Source organism: Eucalyptus grandis, chromosome 4 (assembly GCF_016545825.1).
Source record: "Eucalyptus grandis isolate ANBG69807.140 chromosome 4, ASM1654582v1, whole genome shotgun sequence".
Lineage (NCBI taxonomy): Eukaryota > Viridiplantae > Streptophyta > Magnoliopsida > Myrtales > Myrtaceae > Eucalyptus > Eucalyptus grandis.
The window spans coordinates 32,938,702-32,954,748 of NC_052615.1; the positions used below are offsets into that span (position 1 = coordinate 32,938,702).

At 38.6% G+C, this 16,047-nt stretch overlaps 1 protein-coding gene across 1 annotated transcript; it reads right to left on the reverse strand.

Moving 5' to 3' along the window:
* Nucleotides 1-525: 525 nt before the first annotated feature.
* On the reverse strand, nucleotides 526-1,818 carry LOC104441945 (ethylene-responsive transcription factor 5). The gene is given in 2 exon segments (XM_010055210.3): nucleotides 526-1,331; nucleotides 1,334-1,818. Coding segments are annotated over 2 exon segments (1,044 nt in total). The 5' UTR covers nucleotides 1,730-1,818; the 3' UTR covers nucleotides 526-683.
* Nucleotides 1,819-16,047: the final 14,229 nt, after the last annotated feature.

Here is a 16,047-nt window from a genome sequence, read left to right on the forward strand (position 1 = left end):
TGAATGATCTTTTCGCATCAAATATCTAAGTTGAAGAAAGAGGAAGCATAAATCCAAAATTTAACTCATCAAATAGCTATCGAGATATAATTTTCGAGATGTATCATTAATATGAATTCAAAGTACAGCAAATTGCCGTTGCACCAATTCAGACTATATAATGAGCTAATCAACAATGCTTGATATTTTTCGACCAAAAAAAGAAAAACAATGTCCGATATTCTTGTGGAAATTCATGTGCACCACCATGTAGATTGTTTCACTACGTGACTACAGGAATGTTTTTACCGTCCCCAAACGAGGCCGACCGCAATCCTGCCTTGTCACAAAGTAATTTGCATCCGTAAGTTATGTCGCTTAGTTGACCTATTCCAGATGTCGCCACACGCTTTCTGCTACATAAATTATATTTTGCATCCAACAGTAATTGCCATCGAGTCACTGTCAACACATAAAATACATCAAATAAAATAAATTATTTTTAATCTACCGTAATTGCCATCAAGTCATTGTCAACACATAAAATACATCAAACAAATTATTTTTATTTCGCAATCTTTGGAACAAATCTCTTGGAATTTGCCCATTGTTTTCCTTTCGACCTATGCACAACAATATTACACTCCCTAAAAAATCCAAAATAAAGCGAGAAGGGTACAAAGAAACTAGCTTAGTTAATTTCCTCAAATAACGGTCAGCTGCGGGAACCCGAACGCCAGGCGCGGCGACAACGGCGACAGCGGAGGGACGTTGAACATACCCTTCACGTCTCCCTCCAAGAATGACGTCCAGCTCGGCGACATCAATGGCACCTCCGTGCGGTAACCACGCTCGCCGGATTCCTGCGCCAACTTCTCCCTCTTCGTGACGGCCTCGGCCTCCTCCTCGTGGCGCCGCTTCTTGTGATCCCGGGAAGCCATCGGCTCGGACTTGCCGGCTTCCAGCGGGAAGTTGAGGATCGCCTTGGAGCCACGGAGCCTGAAGGCGGCCCTGTCGTATGCCCTGGCTGCCTCGATGGCAGTGTCGTAGGTGCCAAGCCAGACCCGCGAGCCCTTTCGCTTGGGGTCCCGGATCTCTGCCGCAAACTTCCCCCACGGCCTCTGGCGGACTCCCCGGTAGTGGCGGTGGTCCTCCTCCGGCACGGGCGCGTTGACCTCCGCCAGTGCCTGGTCCCCACTGTTGAAATGGAGCCACTCCACCTTGTTAGGGAGCGAGATCTTCAGCGACGGCTTCCGGTTAGCTTGACTCGAGCCGCCTTGCAGTGAGCTGCCGGCACTCGAGACTGAAGTCTTCGATCCGAACTCAAAGAAGCAGCCCGACTCCTGTTCCAGGAAAAGCTCGAAAACGATTCCGGTGTAGTGAGGTCGATGATCTCTGGTTTGGCCTCCAACTCGAAGAGGTCGCTCGGATTCTGACTCGGAACCGAAGCCAGATCGAAATTGAAGATATCGGGGTCCTGGAAGCAGTCCAGCTCCGAGATGGTTATGGTCGAGTGGGAGCTCGAGTTCTGCGTGCCAAGGGAGTCCGATCGCGAGTACCCTATCTCAGGTTGCTCCCCGGCTCCGTTGACCGAATGAGCCTCGGCGCAATTGAGGTAGCCACCAGGGCAAGCGGTGCTGGCGACCGGAGAGGGCTCACCGAGCAGGAGCTGCTTGATGAGCTGGAGCTTGTTGGAGACTCCGTTCGATGCCGCGGATGACGAAGACGACGACGACGACGATGATGCCATTTTCTCAATGTAAATCTGTGTGTTTGGATGCTTTTCTTCTTCGGGAGAAGCTTTGGAAATTTGCCAATGGAAGCTTTGGAAGCTCTGGAGACTCGAGACTGCGGAAAAGATCAAAAGAGAAGGAGGGTATTTATAGAGGGGGCTCGGCTTTGGCATTTGAACAGGGACTTTCCCGGTTGTTTCCTCCTCCAACATGATGACGCGAGCAAGAGGGCACTGCTTTGAGTTCCTTTTTCTTCCTTCCAACAATATTATATTCCACCATTTTTTTCTGTTGTTTCATTTCGAATCATAATGCAGTCCGTGGCGATGTATTTTGCCGCGATTTCAGTACTAATTAAGATCATCTGGTATAGTCGTCATCGCATTGTATCACGGTGTCCTAAAGCAGTTGCGCAGGGTCTTTTAACTCAATGTATTTGCAGCCTTCGTGGTAAAAGTAATAAAAACCTCACCATCCTTTTCGTAGACCTAAGTTTTGAAAGAAAGCTGTACTAAAAATTCTTGAAGCGTCGGGATGTATAAATCCCTAAACTTCAATTGTTGCATTTATAAGACTTTGAAATCCGAATTTTAGTGTCCGGTCAAATACTAAGTTTTTACCGGTCTATATCTATACTGAAGATCAATCACCCTTTACGCGACTTGATTCAGGAGATCGAACCATTCTTACGCTTTGTTGCGTCCCTTATTGCTCGAACGTGTGTTGGTCTATCTTTCCATTTTTCCTATTTTCCGATTGGAACCGTTGGATTCTTCCTTACTGTTGAAAGTCAAAAGAGAACCTCAGGCTTGCCCCTTTCTAGTACAAAGTTTCTACTTTACGGGTCTCTGCATCTCTGTACCTCACCCATTTTCGTGGAAACTCCTCCCCGTGAAAGAAGGGCAAAGGTTTGTCCAACGGATAATGTTTTTTAACTTGCAGGTGAATCGATAACCATTGGCTGATGATACGTTCTATGCGGACGGCCGCAGAGGAGACGAAGTTTGAGGAGGAGGGAACGTGGGACTTGGTCGTAAAGGAGGGGTCTTTCGGTTCGCAAGGTAACCTGCCTTGGTATCAAAGCGATCCCATTCATGTCCTTGTTCTATTCCATTTCTAGAACATCAAGAAAGCCAAAGAGATGCTGCCATTCACGCACAGGTCAAGCCCGAGTAAAAACAAGAAATGTCGGATAATTGCGTGTCAAGGTTGGTTTTTTTTTTTTTTTTTTTGGGTCGAAGTCAAGGTTGGTTGGATGATGGATTCTGTCTTGTTACTGATCTTTCAATGGGGATGGACTCCATTGTAGCAGGTAACATTCCAGGGTCATTGAGGCTTCTTCGTCTTCACCCGATTGACATTTTTGCGAGTCCTACCTACTCTCTTGCCCAAGAAGGATGTGAACGTAGATGGATGCTTGGGAATGTGGGTTTGAATTTGTTCAATGTGAAAGGTAACGAGAGACACAGAGAGAGAGATGTTCCTTTTTCATTGAGAGTTCGAGAGTCTTTGAGACTTTTCCTTTAAGCGCTTATGTAGAAGTATTCCCATGAAACATCTGTTAAACTGCAGGGTGAAGATATGGAAATTGGAAGAAAGCTACCCCTACGACCAAAGCAAGAAAAAAAAACAAATATCTAATGTGGAATGTTGATCGTGCTTATCTAGTTTCCAATTTCTTTATGAAATCTTCAAAGAGATGGCAAACCAGTGTTGTGGAGACCAAATCTTCCAACTTGGTTCTCTCCCCGATGCGGAAGATCCGAATGGACGCGCCTCTCTGTAGATTTGAAGTCTCGCTAAAAATCTAATCAAACATCAATTGTTTACTGAATCTCAAAGTTGGCACCAGAGCCACGTTATGAAATCGCACTAGAAATTCCAGCCCGGAAACTTAAACCCGTCTCTGAACAGTGGAGCCGAACACATTTTTATCTTAACAAATCAAGACAAATTGTCCTTTTTTTCTTATTAGCTTAGCTACAGAACCAAGAAGAGACGATGGTTTTCTCTGTTTGGAGTAAGTTTGTGGCAAAGGAATGATTCTAATCCTTTGGGTCCAGCTCGGCAAAAGCATACCCCACAAGAGAAATGGAAGATTTCACGTCTCGCCTTGGTTGGGTCCCCTCGTGGACCATAAGCAAAGCAACCGTGTTTTCTTGTTGGGCATTGCTCGTGCTCAGCGTTTGAAGAGAGTGCATACGAGAAGTGGTCAAAAGGTCCCAGATTGCATTATATATTCGCAGTCTTCGGTCCATTTTCGAATATCCACATGCCCCAACCGCTCCCCCCATATTAAATGCAGACAACAGTCATTAATGGAGAGCGAAAACAACCGAAGTTCAAGGATGAACCCGGTCCAAGAGCTTGGGCCACTTCTTAGCAACTCTGTGCTGTTTAATTGATTAGTTTAGCTGGCTCCTGAATTGTTTAGTCTCTATTTAGCAGTAGACAGGCCCTGCAAATCAGTTCCCTCCCTGACGGCAGAAGTCTGCTTCGAGTTGTGAAATTGGAATACCATGCTTTTCATTCTCGTGATTTTTCTGAAATGTCACCCACGAGAAAATTCTCGATCTCCAATGACGTGATTTATGTAGATGCTGTTTTTTTCCTTACTGTAACCTTAGCTAGGCTAACAACTTGATAAGTAATGCTGCCTTTAATCTGGCATTCTATTTTTCTTTCTAAAATAAGATCGGTCGAGTAATCAGTGCGGATTGAGATTACGAAAGTTATTGCAGTGGAAGTAAAATCTTGTCTGGGTTTGAGATTTGTACTGAAAGATGGTATGGACTCAGAAAATGTCAAAACAGACGGTCCTCGGTCTCCATCATCCAGTGGTATATGTTGCTTCTTTTCTGGTTGACCAATTGCCGGTCAAACTTTCTAGTTTCATCATTTGCTGGTGCCAACTTTTGTATGCATGAGGAACCAAGGAAAGTAGTACAAGATTGAATCATTTGAGTAAAGTCGGTTGACTCGGTTCTATGCCCTCAGGTCTTCTTCACGCCACTCAGATCCAAGATGCGGAGTTAGGAGGAAATTAAGTTCTATCTATGACTATGAATCCGGTTCAGAATCTCTCGTGATTCTGTCATTTTTCAAGAAGTGACAGTTGACATGATAAATTTCAAGTGTCATTTCCTATTGCTTCGTGCCTTGATTTATCTACAAACTGCTATGAATGCGCATCGTATATAAACATTGATACAGTTAGACAAACCTTAGAAAGAGAGGAGTGGGAGTGTTGAACAGATTTGGATGGTATCCATGTTGAATAAAGGATCATACTTATGGAAAAGGCGAGAACTTAATGTAGGCCGAGTTCAAAGTTAGTATTCTTACGCAAAATAGGAGTATTTTGCTCTGCTTACATTTGGGATCTCATACGAGATTATAAAGATTGGTAGAAATAATATATTTGATCCCTTTGTTGCTCAGTTAGTGTTCATAACCCGTAATTTATTGCATTGCCAAAATCATCTCGAACCATTTACAAGTCGGTCTCGTCCCTCTAGCCCCTAATGTGATTTCAATTTGAAAAAATTTGGATAGATGCAAACAGATTGAGACTGTGTGAAAATGAAAAGCTGTCTCATTTCTTGATACTAGCTTCTAGAACATATCCATGTTTCGGCAATCGAGAGCTTGATTGACTTCAGAATTGCAATTCGTCGTTTTAGATATGTTGTAATCCTCCATTTCTTCGAAAAGCCCTTAGATCTCATTCAATACGGACATTTTAAGCCGACGAGTTGCATAACTAGAAAACTGACAACCAATCCAAGTCAAATTACTAGCATATCCCGTTCAACAGCCCTGATTTTCAAGGCAATTCGCTCAAGAATCGAGCTAATAAGTTACGACGCTAACTAATCATTTTCTTATATCAATTCCTTTGCGTTTGTCGTCTTGAATATAAGTTCTTGGACAATGAGTGCGATCGGCAGCATGCACTAACCAAAGGTTGTGATGGTAGAAGTTGGTTGCAGAGTTTGGTCATCCATCCATGTTGATCAAAGTCAAAAGATTCCCATGGATTTTCTGTACCACGAAAATTCATGGGCTTCATTGATCCACCAACAGGAAGCCCAGTATCGAAGTAATAGGATGGTGTTTATTGCTTGTTAGGACGTCACTGATTCAAGACCAGAACTACACTGTCCATTTCTCAGAGGCCCGAAAATGCTACCTCGCAAATTCCGCGGCAAGTCTCCTCGGAGCTTTATCATCTCTTTCCTAAGGCGATATACGCTCTCATCTAAACACTTGGGCATTTGCAGGTTCTGTTATTGTTATGAATCAACTGCTGAATCTTTCCGACAGTGATTGCTTTGATTAGCACGGGCAAAAGAACACCTCAAGTGCTATAGATGAAGGACACATAAGTGCCAAAATTTATAAAAGTACACTTAAGTGTCACCTTTTTTATTTTTAAATTAGAAACTTAATTGTCAACTCCAACCAAGCTTGCTAAAAATCCGACATGACATTATTTTATTAATAAAATTGGCCTACATGACTTGTCCAAATGTCTACTAAGAGATTTTTGTCTAAAACGACATTGTCCCCTATGTCCTCCCCAATTATAAACCCTAAAATGACATTGTCCACTTCCCGCCGCCACTACCGCGATGATCGCCTACCCCTCTAGCAATGGGTGGCAGCGAAAGTGCCCACCGGCGAGTCTTGCCATTTTCTTTTTTTTTTTTTTACATTTTTTAAAATAAATTTTAGCTTTTCTTTTTTAGTTTTTTTTTAAATGATTTTTAAAAAATTGAATAAAAATAAAAATGCAAGTTAATAAAAAAAAAAATTAAAGCAATGCCACATCATTTAAAATTCTCATCAAAAAAAAGCCATATCAATTGTTTGTCGGAAGTTCTCGTCATTGACACCAAATGTTCTTTTTCTCTTTGATTTTGACACTTAAAGGTACATTTGGTAACCATTCTATTTCGGAGAACAATTTCCACTAAGAAATGATTATTTTTTATTATGTTCCCTAAACAAGTTTCTAACATTTGAAAATGTTTGGTAACTACTCAAAATTTCTAGTTCCGGAATAAAAATGCGTTTAATAGAACTCTTAAAATTTCTAACCCAAACCATTTTTTTAATTTTTTATAATTTTTTTTACTTTTTTTTTTCTCTTCTTCTCCTTCCTCTAGTTGCCGGCCATGGCCGACGATTGGCTAGATGAGAGCCACCAACCTCACTAAAGCATCATTGGCTCCTAGCAAGGTCGAGTCACAATGAGGCTCGGGCCAATGTGCCTCACCGTGGCTAAGCAAAACTCTAACCTTGCCCAGCCACCAACGAGGTTGAGTCTCAGGGTGGCTAAGTGAGCCTATGGCGAGCTCACTGGACCTCACCCAAGTGATCGCTAAGGACCACTGTTGATGCCGGCAAAGGTGATGGCCGATGGCTAGTGGGCAGTGGTGGCCAATGACTAGGTAGGAGGAAGAAGAAGAGAGAAGAGAAAGAGAAAAGAAAAAAAAAATGGGTTGACTTAATTTTGGAACTGTTCTCGAGAATAAAGAAGTTGTTTTTTTATATTCTTTAATTTTGTTCCAAATCTACTCCCAGGAACAAAGAATTTATCAAACGAATTTCTATTCATTTTTTGTTCCCAAAACAAAATAATAGAATTGGGCACTTTTTGACCGGTTGCCAAACAGACCTAAGTGTACATTTTGAAAATTTTAGCTAAGATGTGGCACTTGAGATTTTTTTGGCTGATTAGCACAAGAAGCTTATCAAAGGAACATGGAGCACATCTCACTACAATATGTGTCAATATCAAAACCAGCAAGCCATGTGCCTCAATTTGGTCAATCGAATTCACCGATTGAAGTCAACGACGCATCAAAATCAAGTCACATAAGACCATTGAATTGCATCAATCTGTTATTTGGATTCCACATTTCTGACGTGGATATATGGTGCAGTCCTAGTAAAAAGTTTTTTTGTACAATTAGTCATGAAGTGGAAACCTTCATCTACTAACTGAATGAACTCATTTGTTAAAATTACACATCATACATGTACTCAACGCCTGATTCCACTGATGTAATGTCTTGTTTTTTTAACATCACCAATATAACAGTTACGAGTCCCAGATATAAATAGGCACTTTTTTGTTTCTCTCTCTCTTCTTCTTCTTTTTGTTGCCTTTGTTTGCATCAGCGGTTTGGCGAATTGCTATTTGTCGGCAATGTTTGTAATGGATATGAAATTCAGAGTTAATTACTAGATCCCAGAATTTAATTGATTTCCTCATAGCTATTTCTTCACAATCCAAGAAGACCAAGTAGATGATGGAAGTATTTTGAAGGTGAATTAAATCTACAAGCCTATCCATCTTCTTCTCTTCCTTGTTGATTGTGAGCATTTCACCTTCAAAATACTCTGGAGAAGAAAGTATAGAATGATCCTTCAAGTTTGATTAGTATCACCACAAGCATTCACTTCATCTTTGGGGTTGTCTTCCCATGTGCCATCTTCATCGATCTTGACATCTTTGCTTATATATACTTTCAAAATGTTAGGATCAAATAAACAATAGGCTTTGGATGAGGAGTTATACCCAATAAAGGTGAGCTTTTGCTCGTCTTCCAGCTTCAATTTTTTTTTTTTTTTTTTTGTCAGTACATGAGCATATGCAATGCTCCCAAAAATTTTCAAGTGTGAAACATTTGGTGTTCTCCCAGTCCATGCTTTCTATAGAGTTACACCTTCGAGTCCGAATGTGGGACATCTATTTTAAAGATAGACCACACATGAAACAACTTTAGCCCAAAGCTTCCTGGGAAATTTTTGTTCTTTAAAATGCTTTGAACCATGTCGAGAATGGTTATATATTTTCGTTCAGCTATGCAATTTTGTTGAGGAGAATACAAAGCTGTCAAGAAACACGGAATACCATGATCCTCACAGAATTTGTTGAATATGGCTGAGGTGAATTCTCCACTACGATAAGTTCTCATAACTTTGATAAAATAGCCACTCTCCCTTTCATCCAAGTTCTTGAATTGTTTGAACATATCAAACACTTTTATCTTTTCTTTCAAAAATAGACCCAAGTTTTTCAAGTAAAATCATTAATAAAAATAACAAAATTTCAATGATTACCATATGAGTGAGGAGTGATTGGCCCACACACATAAGAATAAATCAACTCAAGCAGCCTCTTCGCTCGATAAGTTGCTTCCTTCGAAAAACTAGTTCTAGAATGCTTACCGATAACACACTCTTCACATAATTGTATGTGGTAAGCCATAAACCATCTTCTTGCGGGAAAGCAAATTGAGTCCGCCAAAATTGAGATGGTTGAACTTCAAATGCTACAACCATGAAGGATCATCCATACACCCTTTTAGACATCGAGACATGTCATTCTTCATATTGAGAGTAAACATCATCTTTTTTGACATCTTCACATTCGTAATTAGTTTATTATCATTATCTCTTAGCACAAGACTAAGATTTTTCATATGAACAATATAGCATTTCTCCAAAAGTTGTCCCAAACTCAAAATATTGTTTGACATTTTGGGACATAATAAACATTAGTAATAAACTAACCTACACCATCCTTCAAGCGAATCAAAATTGTACATTTGTCTTCAACAAGAATTTTGAGTTATCATCAAAAGAGACTTCCATTTAATTATCTCATCTAACTCGGTAAGTATCTCCTTTCTCCCACATATGTGAAGCTGATTGTTTATTGACACCATGATCACAAACCTTAAGCTATGATACCCACTTTGATGGAAGTATTTTGAAAGTGAATCGCTCACAATCACACAAGAAAATGAAGAAGATAAATAAGCTTGTAGATTTATTTCACCTTCACCATTTTTCACCTTATCTCTAAAAACAATCACTTTTTCTAAAAATAATCACCACAACTAGAAATGTGAAATACAAACAGACTCATTATAGATAATTACAAAGAGACTCATGGACCAATGATTTGAGGGATACGTCCTAGGATTTTTTTTTTCAAGTGTGGAAACTCGAGGACCCAAAGTAGTAGGATTGATTCTCATAACAATACAAGTGAAATATATTGAAACTTTTTGCGAAAAATTGTCGAATTTAAAAAAAATGTTCGACAGCAAGTTGATCGGTTAATTCAATAAGAAATGGTAATTAGAAAATTCCCTCTATTTTTTGTTTGTTCACTACTTTATATATGTGTACATAATAAATATACCAAATGGTTATCGACACCAATAAATTAGGTTTAATTTTTAACAGTAGAAGGGAGGGGAGGTGAGAATAAACTGGGTACATATAGCCACCCTGATTTCCATGAAAGACAAAAGAATTGGATGCAGCTGAGGGAGATAGCAGTGTCAAATCATCACCCATGGCTTTGTGTTGATAACTTCAACGACGCGATTAACACTGCTGAGAAGTGGGGAGGCGATGTGAAGTCTGCTACGTGCATTGATGGCTTTAAAGACATGTAGTTTGATACTGCTTTAATAGATCATGGCGTTAAGGGGCAGAGATTCACCTGGTGTAAAAACAGAGATGATGGAACTATAAGAGAAAAATGGAGGCCTCGCGGATGTCGTTTGGAAGAGTCTGTTCCTCACTAGAACTCAAGTACTGCATGATCCTTCTACAGGATCAGACCATTTCCCGTTGATAGTTGACCCTGATTGTAGAGATACGATTGATCCAAAGCCATTCAGATTTGAACACAATTTGAACAAACGATGAAGGCCGTGAAGAAACGATTCAAAAGGCATGGGATGTGGAAACTGAAAGAGAAGATCTTAAACGAGTTGAAAGAGTCTTAGAAAATGGCAAACTGATCTGAGGTGGTGGAGTAAGAGGACTTCTGTTTAATAACTTGAAGAAGATTGAGCAGTTGAAAGCAGAACTGCAGAGCCTGCAAGATTGCGAAGATGGAAATTTCTCCAATCAAACCACCCTGATTAGAAGAAGCAGAAACAAGACCTTGCAAAGTTAAAACAGATGAAGGTGTTTTGGGGTTGACAACGAAAGGAGATTTTGCAGTTTCCAATCTGTTTATTATCATAATCTGTTTAGATCAAATGGTTCTCTGCCTTCTTCATTCAATGATACCACCATTGTTGTGACACAGAAAACTCCTCATCCAACCTTTCTTGAATGAGATCTCAGAAAATCAAAGTGCTTTCATCTCGACGACGCCTATTATGACTTCTCCATGAATTCCGAGACCTGAAATGGACTCCAGAACACCAATTTGAATTTATATCGAATTGGTTTTGAGCCAGACACAATCTATTCAAACTTAACGATTTCACTCGATCCCAATCTATTTACCTTCTGCACATGGATCCTTCCAAGCATATTGATAAGTTCAACTTAGTTAAAAACGGCACAAACGTCCTGTTGTTAACACATAAAAACGGGATTTAAAGGAGGCAACTCCACGGCGATAAGTTCAACTTAGTTAAAAAGAGAGGCAGAGGAAGATGGTTCCTAGCAATTGGAGTGACCTCACTCCATCTTCTTTTTCATTTCTACTTCCTTCTGATGTTTAAGGCAATACCGCCCATGAACTTTGCTAGTTTTTCCTTTAAAGTAATGCAGTTCTTCTGTGGGCTTAAAAAAAAAAAAAAAAAAAAAAAAGAGCAGGTGGAAAGGAGGAATGGTGAATAATCAAGGTCAAATTGTCACGCTTTTCAGGTTCAATTTTAAATTCTGAACAGATCATTCAATCTAAGTAATTGAACTTTCCAACTGTTGAATCCCAACAGCGTTGAAGTGGGAAATGGTTGAACCAGAGGATTAGGTAGCATGTCGTCCAGATTATGGTCTATGTAAAATTCTATAAATGTAAATAAAAATGAAGTCTCGCGTTTTATTTTTAGTCGACACAACTTCTTAGGATTAAATTACGACTAATCGATTTATCACAAGTCTCTTAATCTCAACTTAAACAGTCAATTCTATACCATATTTGGGGAGACGAATTTGTTCTTGTATGAAATAATCAACTTAGGGCAACGTCTAATAACAACATCAAATTAAGCTATGCACTGAATCGCAATATTTCCATTTTGGCATCACTTTCAATCATTTCCCAATTTCACACAAACCCCGGAGAAACCTCTAAGAAACTTAGTTTTCGAGCCACAATGATTCCGATAGCCTCAATTTTCAAATTCTCTCAATCCGAATTCGGTGGTGTTTAAACGCCCGTGCATCTCACGCTTTGTCATGATTATCTCATAAGCAATGGTGATTGCTTAAAGATAAATCAACGAGAATGAGGGACAAGAAAGCATTGATTAACATGTTTAGTGCGGATCAGTACCCCAGATGTCAACATATTATTACTATAGAGCCGTGACCAACTTGGCAGAAAAGTACAGGACGCAAGAAGACATCGTGGAATATAATAGCGTGTTTAGATTGGCAAATCCCCCTCGATATCACAGCTTTCCAAAAGGAATACTAAATTATTGACATTTTCGGGTGGTTAGATCCACACACAAAAAAAAAAAAAAAAAAAAAAAAAAACTGTCTTTAACTCTATTAAATGCTTGCTTGATGCTTCCTCTTTTAATTTTAGAAAGCAAAAGCGGGGAAGGTCCTGGGAACCATCCTCTTTTGAAAACGTGCTTGATTAAATTGCTTTTTCGTGTGCATTTTCCTCGCAACATGAGCAAGATTACCTCGTCGTCGTGGCGGGGTCCATCTATTCTTCGTCTTGGATTTTGTGGAATAATAATGTTGGACTTGGAATAGTATTTTTTGCCGGTGGGGGGAGCGCACGTCTTCGGGCTTGGATCGTGCGGGTAGAGTCCTAGGTTGACCAACTGTTCCTCGTCAAAGTCAGAAAGAATACCTTGGAAATTGGAAAATATAACAGGAGGGTATACGACCGGACTTCCTAGACCTTTTTCCTGGCTGTAAGTTGTGTAAAGCGCACTCTTGACTTTTAAAGGGTATTGCCCATCTCATGTTTATGCGTCATTGGAGCTATTAAATAAATATTTTAATTATACCAATTAAATCATAAATATTTTTATATTTTATCAACTGAATTCATCCAATTAATTTTATCAAAAAATTGTTGATGTGGATATTAATCCTTCTACGTGGCACAACAGTCACTAATATGAATATTCTTAAACAATATTTTAATTTTCTTTTCTTTTCCTCTCTTTTTTTTTAGACTATGTGCTAATGAGGGTCACCAATCAGCCCTTGCCAGCCACAATTGAGGAGTGCAACAAAATCTCGGCATCATCGCCTCAGCGAAGGCCGTAATGCCCTTGCCTTGTATCAATGAAAGTTGCCAGTCCCCAATCAAAAAAATAAAAAAACAAAGAAAAGAAAGCAAAAGAAATCAAAAAATTATTTAAAAATAAAATTATTAAAAATATCCATATCAATATCAATGTTAGTCGTGTCATATAAAATAGCCAGCAGCTATATCAGTGATTTTCAACCAAAAAGACCGAACAGACTCAATTAAAAAAATGTAAAAAGATTTAAAACTAAATTAACACGATTAAAAGATTTATGATTGAATAAATATATTACATTTAAGATTTTTTATGATAATTGCACAAACACGACATAATATATCAGCTCAAAAAGAAAGTTGTGAATGATATCGGGTTGTTGTTCAGTTTGGTGATTCAATGAACATCAAATCGATATCAGAATGATGAATTCGAAATACATTTGGGAGCATTAAGCACGAGGGGAAGAGCACGATTTGATTTTTACCCTGACCCGGAATCTTCCGTCCCCACCACTTTAATTGATGAAGCTGCTTTTCCTGGGCAACAAGACAGATTAGGATCAGCTCGAATATAAATGGGCAGCAGAAACCTGATCTCTCGGGAATATTCGTAGTTTATTTTACGCTCTAATGAAACCTTTTTTCCAGTTGTTTATAACGTTATAAAACTATCGTCGCGTGTAACGTCACGACAGGCGTCGAAATTGCGCCTTTGTCCGCTTCCCAATGGAATAAAATAAGAGAGACCCCCGGCAGCATCCGCACATACACCGAAAGGGATTTTGTGGGCAATGGCGAGTGGAAGCCACTCCATACAAAGCACTATAGTCTATAGTGACTTGAAAAAAATGAAAATGCGAAATTTAATTAGATAAATGAAACGGATTTCGAGAGTTCGTTCGATTTGGGGAAAATGAATTGTTCGAAAACTTTTTCAAAAAATAATCATTTGCAAAAATGAATTACCGAAAAATATTTTCATTGTCGATACGAGCAATTGTTTTAATAAGGTACTTTTAGAGTTAATATCATTAAAAAAAAAAACCTCAAACTAATACACATATGATAAATTTACTTTAAACTATTATTTTGACTATTAAAAAATCAAATTGAAATATCTATGACGGATTTACCTATGTTAGTTTCGGTTCGATTTTACTGATCAAATTGTTAAATTGGATAATACATGACAATTAACGAGTGTACCAATTTAGGGTTTTACCCATTATCGAATTTGTGATTTTTCATGGTATTAATTCAATTTAACGGAAACTAACAGTGGATAAATTTATAACAAATGTACCAATTTTTGGGTTTTTAATGGTCAAAAATTTAGTTTTGAATAAATTTGTTACAGATGTATCAGATTGAGTTTTTTTTTTTTTTTTTAGCAAAAAAATAGTTTATGGTAAATTTATTGTAGGTACACTAGTTAAGGGTGCGAAAAGAAATCAAGAATTGCCCAAACCACCCGCAATTGGACTAGATCGGCCCAGAATTGACGATTCCTTTAGGAATTGGTCCGGTTCCTAATTCCAATTTGTTGGAACCGGTGAGTATCAGCCGATTTCCTATTCTAGGTGTGGAACCGCCCACTGAATCGATATATATTTATTTAAAAATGAAATTTTAAATCAATTATTTAATTATTTTGTAGTTTTTCTATCAATATATATGTACATATATATTTGCAAAATTAAACATTATCGACTCATTTTGTCTCTTGGGTTCATAATAAGATTAAAGCCCCAACTTTTCATTCTAATGATCTATTTACTTGCTTCTTAATCAAAAAAAATAAACAAATGAAACGAATGGAAGAGACTGATTGGAGATGCTCAACCCGAAATTAAGGTCAACAAGCTTTAACGTTCTTAATTAGGGATTGTTCCTGAACCGAACTGGCAGTGCAATTCTCAAGTAGATCTATGAAATTAACGGACAGTTTTCGATTCTAATTTTTCAACGTGAAAATTACTCACCACTAATACTAATTTTGGATCTTTCATAGCATTAACTTTATTTTATGTAATTACTTATTTTTGGCGAAACATACGGATTAAAATAACATGGGAATCTTTCCTTTCTGGGTGATATAATCGGAAATGGGGAAAGGCGAAAAAGGCGAGTGGATCGTGTCGCCTTCCTCGAAGGGGAGCTGACGGGGCGAAAGGATAAGATCGAGCCGAGATTTGAGGTGGTGGTTGGTGGGTCACCTCTTGGCATGGCAAACGTTACCTGCGTGAAATTGACAGTTGACCTCTCCCCGTAGACTCGCCCCGGACATGTCCAGGATCGATGTACTTCCGGTTCCATAATTTCTACGCCCACCTCGTCATGTTAGCACGTGCTCTTTTTCTTGGCAGCTAAATTAACGCGACCGGAATAAGCAAAAATTGCATTGACCAAAAAAAGAAAAAAGCAGAATAAGAAAAGGAAAATTGCGTGGGCTAAACATGGCTCCGTAGGTCATTTGCCTCACGGGACTACGACATTCGAAAGGCGACACTCAAAATTACATGAATGGCCCTTGTCATAGATACCACCGGGGAAGTTAAGTATCGATTTATAGTGGATTGTGACAGAGTGAGAAATTTCGATATCTAGAGAGGGACCATTGCCAGATCCGGCAAGGTCGACCCTCGCTTAAGGCCGACGAAAGGAAAAAAAATGGGGAAAAAACATAAGGAAAGGAAATGAAAAGAAAAGTAAAAAAAAAAAATTAAAAATCAACCAAAATTAGCTTAAATGAATAAATTGATAAATCATAAAAAAATTTGTGATTAAGTTGGTACAATTGAAAGATTCATAATAAAATTTATCTAATTGAAATATTTAGAATTAAATTAACCGTTACACAATACATTTAACACTTTTTTTAACAATGGTTAATATATCGAAGAATCTCAAACTAATACATGTGTAACAAATTTACCAAAAATTATTTTTTTTATCATGAAAAATCCAAAAATTGTACACTTATTGCAAATTTACTCCCGAATGACCATAAAAAATTATAAATTGATATATTTATGAGAAATTTACCAAAAAACTAATTTATTTGACCGC